Here is a 16557-nt window from a genome sequence, read left to right on the forward strand (position 1 = left end):
ACTTCTAAAGTGGTTAAAGAAAAGGAGCACTGGCTTAGGAAGTGCTGAAGAATGAACACCAACTACGGTACTTTACTTATTGGGTTGCTTATAGACAGTGATCTTAATGTTGTGCCTGCTTGGTTTTTCTACTGTGTGTCCCTGCAGGTGAGAGAGACACTAGCCGCTGAGACGGGACTGACGGTGCGTGTGGTTCAAGTGTGGTTTCAAAATCAAAGAGCCAAGGTCAGACTTCACCTTCTTTACAAACAATATTTAGTAAAAGGTGCACTATGTCATGTATGTAATGTTTCTGATGAGGGTTCCTCAATTGCTGGTCTCCATGAAGATGTTATTACTTTGCATGGAGTGATCCACAGTATGTTATTTAAACTTATCTTTTTTAATTTGAAAACTAAAACTTAATTATTACAGTGAGCAGGTTTGCATAGCACCTGCTTATCACCGTGGAGGCAGATAACTTAAATCCATTCCAAGTAATAACTTCTACATGAAGACAAACAGGTGATAGACCCTTCACTAGCAAAAGTTACACAGTGCACCTTTAACAATACACAAGGGCATATCTGATGATAACTAAAATGTGGGTGCTTGTGTGTGTTAGATGAAGAAAATAGCCCGCAGACAGCAGCAACAACAGCAGCAGCAGCAGGAGCAGGAGCAGCTGGGAGGAAGCCGGAGAGGGCCGAGCCGAGGGGGGCGTCAGAGCAACGACGACAGCGAGGGTAAGAATTTCAAATGTCACACTGAGGTAAAAGAAAATGCCGTTTAATTTAGTTTGACTGAGGGGGATTCTTGTCTCAACAAAGACGGCTCTAGTACCCATGGAATGGATGGTATCCTGGGATATCCTTCTTTGCCACGTCAGCAGCTACTTGCCCTGGACATCTACGGAGGGGAGTCCTTTCGGCACGGTCTTACACCCCCTCAGCTGGGCAGCGAGCAACTTCATCCCTATGGTAAGACAAACAATATATATTTACATGGCAGGACATGCCACAAATAATAATGGAGGATATACATTTCTTTTGTGAAAATTAACTAACTGAACAAACAAATAAATTATTATATGAACTTTCAATGCAAGAACATTTTAGGTGCAGTGCAATCAGCGGCATAGTGAATGAGGCAACACAGTGGCTGAGCACTCCTGCCTCACAGCAAGAAGATCCCATTTACTTCCTTGCCCGGCCCAGGCCTTTCTCTGCAGATTTCAAACCTAGTTCTAGATATGGAATATGCATGGAAGCCCACAGCTCTGGACTGACTGAAGAACCACAGTAGATTATAGCATAATGGTTACACAAAAAATGTTTAAATGAAGTGGAAGATCTACAAAACACACATATCCTTTATAGTGAATCTTGAACTAAGGTTGTTTTATTTTCTCCAACATTGAGGTCACGGGCTGTATTGTACAAAACAGTAGTAAGTATGAAGTAGGGAAAAAGCAAATATATTTCTGTACATTGTCAGAGCTGGGACATGTTGAGACTGACTATAAGCCATGTGTGCCAAACCCCAAGGCCATTAAAAATGTACATACATCAAACCCTTCACTCTGTGAGTGTGAGAATAAGGTCTAAATGTAAAACTGTTATTTCCTCGCCGCAGACTCTGAGACGGTATTCCATGACCTCGACAGTGACGGGAGCCTCGGTCACCTCGGAGACTGCCTCCTAGCGGCAGGAGATGGTGGGCTCCTGCCGGGCCGTGTGGGAAACCCCATTGACCGTCTGTACTCCATGCAGAACTCCTACTTCACCTCCTGACCCTTATAAACTCACTGCCCTCAAACTAAGTCCACTTTCCACCTCAGAGATGCAGCTATAGGGAGTCGGAGCATTTGGACACTGCTGCGGAAACAACATAACAACAACATTTTTATGCTTTTAAACAGAAATATCCAATAATTTGTCATGATACCCATGCATAAGACTCTTGCATTCTTCAGCTGTCTTTCCTATAGATCATATGCTGGAAATATAAACATGTAAAGACCTCAGTTTGGTTATAATATTGTGCCGTGGGGAAATGAGACAATAGACCCATCGTAGATTGCTATTACAAAGTAATAACTCTTCATTACTAACAAAAAGACTCACTGAATGGGTAAAATATTGGAAACAGGTGTGCTACTATAGTGATGGACTGCAGGTTATTCAGGACTGTATGGACTAGTGTACAGTTTTGCTCTCAGGTTTGTGTGTATGTTTATGTTGCCTGAGCTCATACTCAGGATATTGTGCTGGCCTGCCCACTGACTACAAGTACTGCATTAATGACAATTAAAATACCCATCGCAAGATACTTCTCTAGCTTTTAATGTGTGGCATTTAGAAAAGTATGTGCCAAAAATATGAAAAAATCTTCAGACAGGGTCATTTAAAATGCCTTATGTGGAAACAGGGTTGTTACTTTCCCTTTCTCATTTAATGTAGTCTTAAAGACACATCGAACCAATGGATCTTAAATCCCCAAAACATAGGACACTAGGCGCACTACGATGTGCACAAAATGTAAATGTGAGTATCACTGTGTTATAATTATTTGTTGTAGTTAACTTCTTTAACATCTCAATAAGATGTTGTTAGCTAAATATTTTGTACCTACTGTAATAATCAACTATTTAATCTGTAGCATGATATTTATGTGTCACCGCGTAGGTCTTAAAAACTGCACCTTTGTTGGACCACGTTCAGCGGACAATGTGGTGCTGAGTAATATAGGAATAGCAAGATAATGTCTCATTTAGGCATCAGTGAGTGGCTACAGCTTGTGACATTTTCACTGATGTTATGTTTAACTTTGATCTATATTTTTACAGTGACTTTACGTGAATGTGATTTGTGTAATACTAAGGTCTAAGTTTCCTCTAAGTTTGTTCAGTAACTGACAGTGATGTTCTTTGAATGTAATGTTGCCGTATCCTCAATACAATGTGCGGTGTCACCTTTTAAACATGTGTGCATATTATTTTGTCCTAAATACGACACTTCTATTGTACTGACCTTGATAAAACTCACTGTAACACACACTACATTCAGCTTTGATAAGTGAACCTGAAATTGCCCAGCTCAGTGGTCACAGGACTCATAACTCACCATCCTCCCTCTGCTCCTGCCCATTAGCCTCCTCCTCTGACCCTCCTCTTCTCAAACTCCCTGCGCCTTTGTCAATGAGTGGCCAAGAATCTGTGAGTGGGAGCCACACATTCCAGATTAACAATTCACCAACACAACTAAAGAAAGAATAATGACTAATCTAATATAACCTAATATATCTGAGGGGTCCGCAACCTGCTCGTCTCTATGGAGATGTTATTGCTCTGACTGGAATGCTCCACAGTATCTTTTCTATCATGCATGCATTCATCATTTATTCATGTATAAGTCTACAGCTCAAAAAGCTCCCAGAATGGTTACAGTTAGCAGGGTCCTCTCTCCACTCATTTGATCTGTAACTTTACCCAGTGGTGTCACATGCTTATCTCTATGGATAGAGATAACTATAATACCATACTGTGGAACATTCAAATCATTTATATTTCTATGGTGATAAGCAGATGACAGACCATACACAAAGAAAGTTACATAGTGCCCATTTAATACAGATAATTAACCAACTAGTTAACAAATTCAGCTTGTCATTTATTATTTTGCTGTTAGCACTGACAATAAATACTATACAAAAAGTAATTTGAAAGTCATGAAAATGTCCTTGCTTCCTTCCATGATAAAAAAGATGAAAAATGTTGGCCAAAATATGCTGATTTTTTTTTACTATGACGCCTGGGGTACTGCACTTGTATCTGAAAAGAAAAACAAGAAAAATGTAAATATTAATTGGAACAACTTGAATATCATTTGTCACAGTATAACCTGTCTTGATTGAAAATGACTTACCCACTTGACTGAGATCCACTGTCTCTGCACATGCAAGAAACCGGGCCACATGAGGGGAACAAGAGGTAGGTCGGTCCTGGTTTTCTCTGAGGCACTTCTCAAAGTCTACAAACTCCTTAGAGCATCCTTGTCTAATCTTCTGGATGACTGGGCTTCAGACAAAATATATTCTAAATTCAGTATTATAATATGATTGCTGCATGTTTATGTAATACCGAAAGTTTAACATATGTGGGCTTCTTACTGTGAGGAAGTGCAATGTGCAACCTTCATCTTCAGATCATGACAAGTTTGCTGCCAGGACGATGGATTTGAAGCTACACAGGACCCGTACGCCTCCATTTCTTTCTGGCAATATTTAGTGGTGATATCAAAAGCAGCCTGCCTGAAAAATTAAAAAGGCAATTAATTACCCAATAATTACCAGAAAAGAAACTAAATACATCAAGGCAGAATTCAATTGACTAAAGCACGCAGCTCTATAATAGATACCAAAGATACGTAGACAACAAACAGATTATTCTTACATTTTCTGCGTTCCTTAAAAAACAATACAAAGAAACGTGATAAACAAGTTAAAACATTAGTCCTTCAGCTGCATGTGAGGGTATGGCGTTTTACTACCGCTCACACCCCTTTTCTCAAGGATTGGCTGAAAACATGATCAGTGTCAGATATGTTTGCGACGTGATTGGTTCAAGATATGTCTGTCAAAGACAAACGCCTATCAACAGTGAGATTTTAAAGGTATATACACATCTTATGATACAATTATTATGTTGTATGAAATAGGCAATCACACTGTTTTACCATGCATTCTATTTTCTATTTTTAAAAAATGATTTACTAAAATGTGTACAAAACATGGTACAAAATGGGCAAATGAACGACACGGATTTGATTCACGTCGATTGCGTACCATAACGCGCTGACGTATGCGGAAGCCTCCATCAGACTGAGCGATTCAGTAAAGGGAATCTGAAAGCTCGACCTGGCATCGCTTCTTTTTAGGTGTTTTTAGAGGTAACGGGGGCCGGAGCTGTGGAGGGGGACAGAGGGGCCCGGGGTGTGAGTAAAGAGCGATGAACGACGTCAAGAAAGACGGGAGATCAGACACAGATGGGCTCCTGGAACCGGGTGAGGTGCAAATGGCCCCCTCTGTAAACCATAACCAGCATGACAGCGCCACCGGGGACGAGCTGGTGAGCTCGGTAACTCTGTACAGGCGAAGACCCCGGTTTCTACACGGCACTGTCCTTCCATTCCTGGCTATTCTGTATCCCGGGTGGCTGTACGTGTGGTTAGGAGTGTACGGTGCCAATGAGTATCCGGAGGCAGGCCTCCTGTCGTTAGCGGCCATCGGGATTGCGCACGTCCTCACCGCGCTCTCTGGTTATTGGTCAGTGCACGCGCACTGTTGGCTCACATGCTCAAAGGTAACATCATAGAAAACAACTCTGTATTAAAAAGAGTATATATTATTCTGCTCAAAACTTTCGAATGGACACATTGTTATGTAAACAGAGGTCAAACAAAAATGGATAACAGTTTACAGCTATTAATGAATCTTAAATCATCTTATTCTGTTTCATGCATGCCAATCTGTGCTATAATTCACTTTTTAAACTAATCTTGTTAGATCCAAATGAAAGAAGCAGGCATACTTCCATAACCAATATAGAGTGACCAGCCAATGTGTGAATCATGCCACCTGTTTTATCTTCACAGGAACCAGACCCTAAAAAGGCTACACTTGCAAAGGTCATACCCACTCCCAACAATGGTTCAGCTGAGCTTGTGGCACTACAGCGGGATCAGGTTAGCATATATTACTCTTCCTCTTGGTTGTATACTGTCCAATCAAGAACTTAATGTAAGAACTATTTTGGAAAATACGCTTATAAATACAAATGTTCTTTTCACTATTATATTATGAAAAAGTAATGGTATTGTTTTGCAGTCTTGTAGATTTGATTGTTGTCTGTTGTTGTTCAAGAGGTAAAGCCGTGTCATTAATGTGCCAAGTGTATACCGGTAGATACACTCAATAACAAGAAGTAATGAAAGGCAGCATTTGCTAATGTTCTGTTTCTTAAACTAACATATGAATTGTAATGGAGAAATATTTACGATTCACCACTCCTTCTTCATGCAGGATGAAAATGGGGAGGAGATTCTTGCATTTGAATTTCAAAAAATTCGCTACACATTTGACGGCAAAGAGAAGAAATGCTTTCTTCCAATAGCATTTCCGATCAACCATCCCATGGGTTACTTCCAGTCCTGGCGTGGGTACCAAGAAGAGTCAGAGCTGCGGGCAGCAGAAAAGCGTTATGGCACCAACAAGGCTGAGATGGTGGTCCCAGATTTTCTGGAGCTATTTAAAGAAAGAGCAACTGCCCCGTTTTTTGTTTTTCAGGTACAGGTTTAACAACGATAATATCTGCTTGTATATTGGGTCAATTTTTTTACTTATGTTTTCCATTTATAGGTGTTTTGTGTGGGGCTTTGGTGTCTGGATGAGTACTGGTACTATAGCGTTTTCACATTGTTCATGTTGGTGGCTTTTGAGGCTTCCTTGGTTCAGCAGCAAATGAGAAATATGTCTGAGATACGACGCATGGGAAACAAGCCCTACATGATTCAGGTAAAAAAAAAAACAACAACAATGTTTTATGTTTGAAGCACTGTATCTCTGCTAGAAGAATGAATGCCTGATTGGGCACTGTTGAACAGTGTTCTAACCAAACATTGACCAAATCACCATGTTAATGCTTTTGTGTGCAGGTTTATCGTAATAGAAAGTGGAGACCTATTTCAAGTGACGATCTTGTCCCTGGTGACATTGTGTCCATAGGTCAGTATACTATACAGATATTTCAAAATATTTTGATTGTGTTAAATGATTTAAATTGTATTTTATGTAGGGAGATCACCACAGGACAATTTGGTTCCCTGTGATGTTCTGCTCTTGAGAGGCCGGTGTATTGTGGATGAGGCTATGCTAACAGGAGAGTCAGTGCCACAGATGAAGGTTTGATGAACTACTCAGGATCTGTGCTGTGTCTGTACTTTAGATCAAACCGATTTATGTTTTCAGGAGCCTGTCGAGGACTTGGATCCAGAGCAAATCTTAGATCTCCAGACTGACTCTCGGCTTCATATAATCTCTGGAGGAACAAAAGTGGTGCAGCACAGCCCACCTATGAAAGCTACTGCTGGACTCAAACGTAACTATATTCAATTCCAACTTACTTCCTTATTTGTTTATCGTTAATATGAGCTGTAACATTATGTTTATTTGCAGCTGTTGACAATGGCTGTGTGGCCTATGTACTCAGAACTGGATTTTACACATCACAGGTGAAACTTTCAGTGTACACATTTAGATTAGACCAATAAGAGCATTTGTTTTGAAAAGTGAAATTGTCTCTTCAGGGTAAACTTTTACGAACCATCCTGTTCGGAGTGAAAAGAGTCACAGCAAACAACCTGGAGACTTTTATCTTCATCCTGTTTCTACTGGTGTTTGCCATTGCTGCAGCTGTTTACGTGTGGGTGGAAGGTAAGATCCCCATAAAACTATGAAACATTTTTAAAAATAACCCACATGCCTCAGAATATTTGAACACTATCTCTTTTAGGCACCAAGGATGCCAGCAGAAACCGTTACAAACTGTTTTTGGAATGCACACTGATCCTCACTTCGGTGGTTCCACCTGAACTCCCCATTGAGCTGTCCTTGGCAGTAAACACATCTCTGATAGCTCTGGCTAAACTATGTAAGGCTTTGTTTTGCTCTGAGCACTTGGTTTGGCATTTCACTCTGCACTTTATGTCTAATGTTTTTTTTCTTTTATCTTTTTTTAGATGTGTTTTGTACAGAACCATTCAGAATACCCTTTGCTGGGAAAGTTGAAGTATGTTGTTTTGACAAAACGGGAACACTAACCAGTGACAGTCTGGTGGTACGTGGAGTAGCAGGACTCAAGTATGTTAAGTGCTGAAATTAGTGTGATGTTTATGACTATAGACATGCGGTATTATTAGCAGTATTCACATTTTTTGTGTGTGACAGAACGGGAAAGGAGGTGATGCCAGTCTCAGAGATACCTGTGGAAACACACAGAGTGGTGGCCACATGCCATTCCCTGGTCACTCTCGATGATGGGCAGCTGGTTGGAGATCCACTAGAAAAAGCCATGCTTACTGCTGCTGACTGGACCCTCACCAAAGGTATTACATAAACTAAGCATTATCTTAACATCCTAAAATAAGTTTTAGTAAAACCTATTTTAAAGTGATAATCATTTTATGTGTACTTTTACTTACTTTTTAATAGATGAAAAGGTATTTCCTCGTGGCATCAAAACACAAGGACTAAAAATTCACCAACGCTTCCACTTTGCCAGTGCCCTGAAGAGAATGTCCGTCCTGGCCTCCTATGAGAAACTAGGGTCTACTGAACTCTGCTACATCTCCACTGTCAAAGGAGCTCCGGAGACCCTGAGACCAATGGTACTACATTTTCTATACTCCAGCTGTCTTTTCCTTTACATAACAGTAAATGTAAATGTAAATTAATGTCTGTTTGATGTCTGTTGTTGCAGTTTGCACAATGTCCAGCCACTTACGATGAAGTGCACAAAGAAATGTCTCGAGAAGGAGCTAGAGTCTTGGCCCTGGGTTACAAAGAGATCGGGCATCTCAGTCATCAGCAGGTTATATCTTAAGCATTATATAACTATTATGTCTTTCAGACTTTATTGTATTAATAAAATAACATTTGTGACAGGTTCGAGAAATGGGACGTGATGTACTGGAATGTAATTTACATTTTGCTGGGTTTATGGTTGTCTCTTGTCCACTAAAGACTGACAGTAAAGCTGTCATTAGAGAGATCCAAGAGGCTTCTCATCATGTAATTCATATTTAAACATATGCATAGCTTCCTCATATATATCAATTATATTCATGCTTTGAAGAAATAATTGCTCTTTTATTCACTCTCAGGTGGTGATGATAACTGGAGACAATCCCTTAACTGCATGCCATGTCGCAAGAGAGCTACATTTTATTCAGAAAGAACATACCCTGGTACTACAGCAGATTCCTGGACAAAGTAAGATTTGTTTTGTATTTTTGTTCTTTGTAATGTATAAATTACCATATTGTTTAATTATTTAATTGTCACATTTGAAATTGTACCTCTTCAGCTAAATGGCAGTGGGAATCCATTGATGGCACTGTCTGTATACCAATGCCCCCTCCTTCCATTTCTTCACTCGTGCAAACGTTTGATCTTTGTGTAACTGGGGAAGGTCTGAGCAGATTAAACCAAGAGCCTCGTTTACTACACACCCTCTTACCTCATATACAAGTCTTCGCCCGCGTCAGCCCTAAACAGAAGGTATGTTAAGAAATGCAAGTTTTATCCCACTACTTATAGAGAGATTTTGATAGTTAATTCTATTTCTTTAGGAATTTGTGATCACCAGCCTTAAAGGACTTGGCTATGTGACACTTATGTGTGGAGATGGCACTAATGATGTTGGGGCACTAAAGCATGCCCACATAGGTAACAAGTATAAAAAAACAAAACAAAACACAAATTATTTATTTTTAAATGTGGTTATGTACATAAGTGTTTTGTTTTTAGGCGTGGCTTTATTAGCAAACGCACCCGAGCGCATACCTGACAAGAAGAGAAGGGGAAGGGAAAAGGACACACCACTAGCAGAACCAAGACCAGCGCCCCCTGCCAGTTCAGGTGGAAAACTCAGTTCCAGAGCAGCCAGACAGAGAATAATGGCTCAAAGAGAAGAGCAGTTGGCAGCACAAAAGGTATACACTTCTGTTTAAGATTTCATTATTGAAGCCCTCTAAATTAAGAGATAAAACACCATAATTTTATTACCATGTTATTATAGGAAAGAATCAGTCAAGTTTTGAGAGAACTAGAAGAAGATCAAGTACAAGTGGTGAAATTAGGAGATGCATCCATTGCTGCCCCTTTCACATCAAAACTTTCTTCAATTCAGTGCAGTGAGTATAAACCCTTATACAGCAATACCTAACCGTGCTATTGATTAGTAACTATAAATATATATTTTTGATTACAGTTTGCCACGTTATAAAACAAGGACGTTGCACATTAGTGACTACCCTACAAATGTTCAAGATCCTTGCTCTAAATGCCTTGGTGCTGGCTTACAGTCAGTCGGTGCTCTATCTTGAAGGGGTCAAGTTTAGTGATTTCCAGGCCACTCTGCAGGGTCTGTTGTTAGCTGGATGCTTTCTTTTTATTTCTAGGTCAAAGGTATGCTTTCTGATATGAAATACCATATTTCTTGTGTATAAATACATTATAATGCATGTCTTGTCTCATTACAGCCTCTAAAAACGTTATCTCGAGAGCGTCCATTGCCAAACATATTCAATCTTTACACAGTGTTGACTGTGTTGCTGCAGTTTGCAGTTCATTTCTGTAGTCTTGTTTATCTATACAGAGAAGCACAGAGCAGGAGTCCACCCAGGTAAAAACTGCACAATCTTTCATTCACAATAGCTGCTATATGTTTATAACAATATTTATTTATTTTTAGATTGGAGCAGTTTGTTGATCTGTACAAAGAGTTTGAGCCTAGTCTAATCAACAGCACTGTCTACATCATGTCCATGGCCATGCAGATGGCAACCTTTGCTATAAATTACAAGGTACTTTTTTTCAACATTGAAAAAAATTCATTTTTATTACCTATTACAAGGTCAACATTTCCTTCTTCTCACAGGGTCACCCTTTCATGGAGTCTCTTAGTGAGAACCGACCTTTACTTTGGAGCATTGCTCTGTCTGGTTTGGCCATTGTGGGACTTTTGACTGGATCTTCTCCTGAATTTAATGAACAGTTTGCTCTTGTGGATATTCCAACAGAGGTCTGCAGATTTCTTTTGAAGTAATAACTGTGTATTGTGTATAAAGTAATCTAAACCACTTGTTTCCTCTGCAGTTTAAATTCATCATTGCCCAGGTTCTGGTGGTGGACTTTGTTGCTGCTCTGTTGGTGGACCGTGTGCTTCAGTTCTTTTTGGGAAGAGGAACTCTCAGGCTGCCTTCTTGAACTTAGTGCCAACAGCAACCGCTGCCCTTATAAACCAGACTGTAAAGGAGGAAAAATATACTGGATATGGGGATTCTGACAAACAGCTGGGACACTCACAGCGTTGCATACCGTTCCCCTCTATTATTCTGGCTCCTCTTTACTATTTCTTTGTGTTATTTCATTAGATCAGTCCAATAGTTAATATTTTTAACTTTTTTCCATATTTTCTTTGTTCTGTCCACCTACTGCTAAATTCATTATGAAGACGGCAGTATTGAGTATTGTGTGTACCAGGTAGAATGAAACACAGATTGCACAAAGGAGTTCTTCACAAGAACTGCAAAGTGTTTTTGACTTTATTGATTCCTATACTTCCTTAATTTTTGTAAAAAAAAAAAAAAAAAATCTTAACAGACTCATAAAAAGACTTGACATCTTTTTATGTATTTTGTAATATTAGAAACATGCAGCAACTTGACCATACTAAAAGGCAAAACAACCTTAACTTTTCCACTTGAGAGCAAAGGGAAAAAAATGTGATGACAATATACATACACTTTAAAACCAATAAAAATAGAGAAACAAGACTTATAAATAAATATTTGAATATAAAAATATTTGAGTGTATGTATAATTTGTTATTTAAAATTAATGATGTTTTTGGTTATGCATAAATATCAAAGAGCCGGTACATTAGCTAAGATACAACTTCTCAACCTATTCTCATTCTGTTGCCTCTCCCCAAGTGTTAGAATTTTTAATTTTTCCAAGAAAATAAAACTACGCGAAGCGTACTCTGTGGTGACATCTGGCGGTGAATTGCACACTTTGCATCCACAGCGGTCTCATTTTTTTTTTATCCACGTGTATCCACGATTTCGGAATTATGAAAAATGAAGACTCTATTTATAAAGTACTGTAAAACAATTAAAAGAGTCCTCAAAATGTCGCAGCAAACAGAAAGCTGAAGGCTAAGATGAAGCCCATGAATGAAGATGTTGGGTAATTGTAACACTGTCTCTTGTGGCCAGAAATGCTTTTTATACAGTTCAATACTATGTCATAACAAAGGTTTTCAGACGTAGCCCTTTATAATACCAGAAAGATGCATAATGGATCTTGAAACTGCATTTCCCATGATGCAACATTTTGTGAAGAGATGAGCGCGCTGTGACGTAATTATTTAAAACAAAAATGGCGGAGAAACATTCGGAGTCAGAAGTAGACAGGTTTGTATTTTAGCAAAAATATTGCCATATTGCATAAGTTATCATAACAAACGTTAACAGTTTGTAATAGCACAAACTGCGTTCGATATCTTATCACTTTAATCTGATTTTTGAATCTGCTGTAGTCTAAAGAAAGTTGTTTCTTTTTCAGTGGAGCAAATATTGTAGCTGTTGATCTTGTACAGAAAGAGGAGGTAAGAAACAGACGCTGTCAATAACATATATTTTGTAATAAAGTCTTTAACACATGCTGCTTCTTTGTTTAGATTCAAGGAACTACACGATCAGTCAAACGATGTTCCTCCGAAAATCTCGCTCCACCATCAAAATCTCCGCGCACGGACATCTCATCACCAGACGATGCACGGCCAGAGACTGAGACACAGGAGCTAGAGAGTGAAAACAGTGAACCACAAACATGTACAAGTCCCCCAGACAGACGGAAGTCCTGGAGAAGGGCCACCATAAACCGCCGCTCTCTCCCTGCCCTCCCAAACCCATATCAAGGTGAGAAGTGCATGCAACGTTTTATTTATAAGATTCATTATGTAAAGTTTCTGGTGGAGTTTCCGCCACTAGCATAGAGTTGGTAAAGAGTTGGAAAATCCCCTAGTGACAGAAATATTTTGGAGGATTAAGGGTCATATATATTGACATATGCATTATACTCTTTCAATGTGTTCAATGGAAAAACGTGTGTATGGGTGCAGTTCTTTGCAGAAGCATAAGCACATCCTTGACACAGAATGAAAGGCTGGAGAAGTTGATGGAGGCTTCAATGAAGGTAAGTCCGAGAATACAGATACTGATATTGATTTTGAATGTTCATAATACTGTAATAGATAATACTGTAACAGAGAAGTCAAAGTGGAAATAAGAGTTGTAATGGTCATCTTTAAGATAAGATAAGATAAGATAATCCTTTATTGTCTCCCATGGGAGAAATTTGTCTTGGGACAGGGGGTAACATGCTTTATCAAAAAACAGGACAACACAACACAAAGCAGCACATAAACAAACACCATAAAACAAAGTAAATATGAGGCCAGTATGACCACGAGTGATGCACCAACAGGACCCTTAAATTATCCTTAACAGGCAAGCCCTTGCATTCTTCTGTTTCATTAATTATTGCACATTCCCTAAGCCTATGTGCAGTTTTAGTTATAATTATTGCACATTCCCTAAGCCTATGTGCAGTTTTAATTGTACATTCCCTTAGCCTATGTGCAGATTTAATTATTGCACATTCCCTAAGCCTATGCCAAGTGTGTACAGGCATTATTTTAATTCTTGGCACATTTCAAAGCCATACATTCAAATAATACATATTTGTTAATGTTATTTTGAGCTATTGTGTCCAATATCACAGTCTAACACGAGTTGTGCTATTGCAGTTGATACGCAATATAAATAGTAAAAGCAAAGTCAAAGTTATGTCTATGTCATATGTTGCTTAGGAACTGCCAATAAATGATTTCTAAGACTTGACTTTTTAGACAATATCCCTTTTCCATTCATTTTCAATAAATTAATTTTGTCCTATTGATCCTTTTGAATCAGAAAGCCATTGATAGGACCCAGTCTTCTCTTCAGACAGCAGCACACTCCTCTATGGAATCATTTCAAATTAAAGGTTTGTATTCTCAGTAAACTTTTAAAGACATTTATGTGTATTATATAATACACAGTATTTGTTGTTGAACATTACATTTTTCTGCATCTGCAGTTGATAAAATGCTCAAAGAATGGAATTGCCTGGCCAAACGTATACAGAGTGAATCTCAGTTTAATGGTGATGGAGCTTGGTATGCATGTTCTTTATTGTTATAGATAATGTTAAACAAATGATTATGTTTGCATTCATGTTTTCCATAATTCTTTTTTAGTTCAGATGATCCATCGATTCAAAACGCCATGGAAAAAATTAAGAAAGCTATCAGCAGGTTTGAAGCACTTCATTCCTTTGTGTTTTACAGAATATTTTATTATCATTTTTAAATGTTACATATTTTTAAATATATTAATTTGCACATTAACCTTAAGTTTTTTTGCATTTCAGACTTGAGATGGAAAAAGAATCTTGGGAAACTTTGCTGAATAAACACCGAGACAAAGCAGAGAAGTTGGAAAAGTAAATGAGTGGCCTATATAAGTTTTATACCTTTTTTAGAAGTTGACAACACTTTGCCCACCATTTTTATAGTAACTCTTTTTGCAGCATTTTGAGATTTTGATTATAAGCAATATTAGTAATATAAGTCCTTACAAAGTCGGGTCATCATCTACCCTGGCTGTTTAAGCCTTTAAATGAACTAAGCAGCTGTAGGTGATACTCATACTGTGATGTTTGTTTTTGGAATATGTAAATAGTTTTGTTAAAATTATATTGCTAAAATGTATGATTTGTTTTAGGAAAGTACAAAAAGGCCAAGAAACTGGTATCACACCTGACTCTGCATCCCTGTCTCAGTCGTCACAATATCAAGTCATCGAGAGCAAACCCGATTATAACCTTGTCCTCAGCAGACAGCAACCCAGGCTACAGACTATGGCCCTCATTGTAAGAACTGAAATGTGCAGAATAAATGCTAAAGCTAACATGTAAGAATAGCCCTGTTTATTTGAATTTAATATTTGTGTGTTTTAATCTACAGATGGATACTCAGTGCAAAATGGTTAAAACTCTTCTTTTTATTCGAGACCAATCAAAGTTGGTAGTGAAAGAGACTAGTGGGCAATTGGGTAAATACTTAAAATTTTAAATATCTATATAAAATGTCTGTATACACCTAATTATTGCTTATATTTTGTAACAGCTGCAGAGTCCGGATTGCCGGAGCTTTCGTCTGACCTGGTCAAGAACCTAATCACACAACCTTTGGCCTCTGCAATGCAATAGATTCAAATCAATAATCAATGGACCACAGCTCCATGTCTCTTTGACATCCGTGTGACCTTTATTATCTACTTACTGGTGGAATCCCACTATTATTATCTTGTTTGTTTTTTTAATATGTTAAATATGGAATGTGGTAGGTAAAATAAAATATCCCTTTTATAAATGCTCTTTTGGAACTTTTAGCTTTCTTTGCAGTGGTAATGCCTGTGATCAACACCAGGTGGCAGCTGTTTGCTACACAAATTATGAAGCATGTTGGTGGCCCTGAACATTTTTTTTCTTTCGCAACCCACAAAAATAGCTCAATTAACCTGTAAACAAAGTGACCAATTTTATTAAATTAATTTAACTTTAGGATAAGCATCAAAATCAAGAGAAAATCTTAATGTATAATATGTAGGTCCTAGAATTACTAGGCATCATATTAAATGTAAATTGCTAATTCCAGACACTTTGATAATATTTATTAATAGTAATAAACATTAAGCTATCTAAATGTCTAACTTTGTTTTACAATATGATCTGATTTTACACTAGCACAATACAGCTGTTATAATGAAAACGGGTACATTACAATAACAATATCTTCAGTGCTATCATTTAATTCACTGTGCTACGCGCTCATCTTCAGTCACATTTGCCGTTTGGTGTCTCATCTATTTCACTTCATCGGTGTCCCTTGACCATTGAGGAGCAGGCCCCTCCCCCACTGTGACTCACCCCCATCTCGCGTTTGGCTGGAGCACTGATGCAGAACGAAGCTTTGACATTGTACCAGTCACTCAAAAGCTTTGTTTGCTATCATTTCTGTCTCTTTGTGGAACCATTCTCTCATATATATTAATACACCATTTGTTCCCCCTGGAGTTTTACAGCTGTAGATGCCCGTAACAGTGTCAGTATCATAATAAAACTACTAATGTATCAGAAAAGGTGATTAATAATGGAAAAATTGAAACAGAAAAACAAAACAATAGTGTTTCATTGACAATAATATGCTTATATATGAATTCGTTATACTCAAAATGTAATATGCCATTGTCAAAAATTCAACAAAGACTAAGCCATTCTATAACATTTAAAGAAATGCATATGGTGAAACTGGATATTTATTTTAATAGTTTTCAAATTAATGTTTTTTCAGGTATATTTAGAGATTTTGACGTGCTAATATTTAAGGCAGTGACTAGAGGCTACAAGCACCAGCTAAGGGAAGACAAGTGGGGTTATGACCATGCGAGTTGTGAGTAAAGGGAGGATGGAGCCCAGCAGGAGAGATCGATTCTTATTTAGATGAAAATGAGGCTTGATGCTCGTGAGGTGAGAGGAGGGCAGCCTTCGCATCCAAATGAAAAGAACTTTCACAGATGACCCTTAAATGAATCACTAACAATAAAACCTTAAGAAGTTTTCAAAACC

The 16557-nt window shown here is 38.3% G+C and overlaps 4 protein-coding genes across 4 annotated transcripts; 3 read left to right on the plus strand and 1 right to left on the minus strand.

Moving 5' to 3' along the window:
* Positions 1-51: 51 nt before the first annotated feature.
* Positions 52-2919, plus strand: LOC129407287 (LIM homeobox transcription factor 1-alpha-like). Its single transcript, XM_055147975.1, has 4 exons — positions 52-225; positions 605-725; positions 810-959; positions 1615-2919. The coding sequence occupies exons 1-4, from the start codon at positions 52-54 to the stop codon at positions 1770-1772; spliced, it is 603 nt and encodes a 200-aa protein (XP_055003950.1). The 3' UTR covers positions 1773-2919.
* A 665-nt stretch (positions 2920-3584) lies between these two features.
* LOC110169958 (coiled-coil-helix-coiled-coil-helix domain-containing protein 5) lies at positions 3585-4543 on the minus strand. Its single transcript, XM_020935571.2, has 4 exons — positions 4433-4543; positions 4150-4290; positions 3906-4057; positions 3585-3811 (listed from the first exon to the last, which is right to left on the minus strand). Coding segments are annotated over exons 1-4 (324 nt in total). The 5' UTR covers positions 4435-4543; the 3' UTR covers positions 3585-3782.
* Positions 4544-4843: 300 nt separating this feature from the next.
* Positions 4844-11624, plus strand: atp13a1 (ATPase 13A1). Its single transcript, XM_055147984.1, has 25 exons — positions 4844-5341; positions 5634-5723; positions 6061-6324; positions 6397-6552; positions 6693-6762; positions 6833-6939; positions 7006-7135; positions 7213-7268; positions 7344-7470; positions 7550-7687; positions 7776-7896; positions 7984-8141; positions 8248-8423; positions 8516-8626; positions 8701-8826; positions 8919-9027; positions 9122-9315; positions 9387-9483; positions 9565-9749; positions 9836-9950; positions 10028-10224; positions 10299-10441; positions 10511-10622; positions 10697-10840; positions 10915-11624. The coding sequence occupies exons 1-25, from the start codon at positions 4988-4990 to the stop codon at positions 11023-11025; spliced, it is 3591 nt and encodes a 1196-aa protein (XP_055003959.1). The 5' UTR covers positions 4844-4987; the 3' UTR covers positions 11026-11624.
* Positions 11625-11752: 128 nt separating this feature from the next.
* On the plus strand, positions 11753-15526 carry LOC110169825 (kinetochore-associated protein DSN1 homolog). Its single transcript, XM_020935405.2, has 11 exons — positions 11753-12236; positions 12388-12430; positions 12503-12743; positions 12947-13020; positions 13800-13872; positions 13966-14044; positions 14126-14182; positions 14299-14370; positions 14652-14799; positions 14894-14981; positions 15056-15526. The coding sequence occupies exons 1-11, from the start codon at positions 12202-12204 to the stop codon at positions 15136-15138; spliced, it is 993 nt and encodes a 330-aa protein (XP_020791064.1). The 5' UTR covers positions 11753-12201; the 3' UTR covers positions 15139-15526.
* The last annotated feature ends 1031 nt before the right edge of the window (positions 15527-16557 follow it).

This window comes from Boleophthalmus pectinirostris, unplaced genomic scaffold (genome assembly GCF_026225935.1).
Source record: "Boleophthalmus pectinirostris isolate CB_2022bp ecotype Guang Dong unplaced genomic scaffold, ASM2622593v1 HiC_scaffold_112, whole genome shotgun sequence".
NCBI classification, from domain to species: domain Eukaryota; kingdom Metazoa; phylum Chordata; class Actinopteri; order Gobiiformes; family Gobiidae; genus Boleophthalmus; species Boleophthalmus pectinirostris.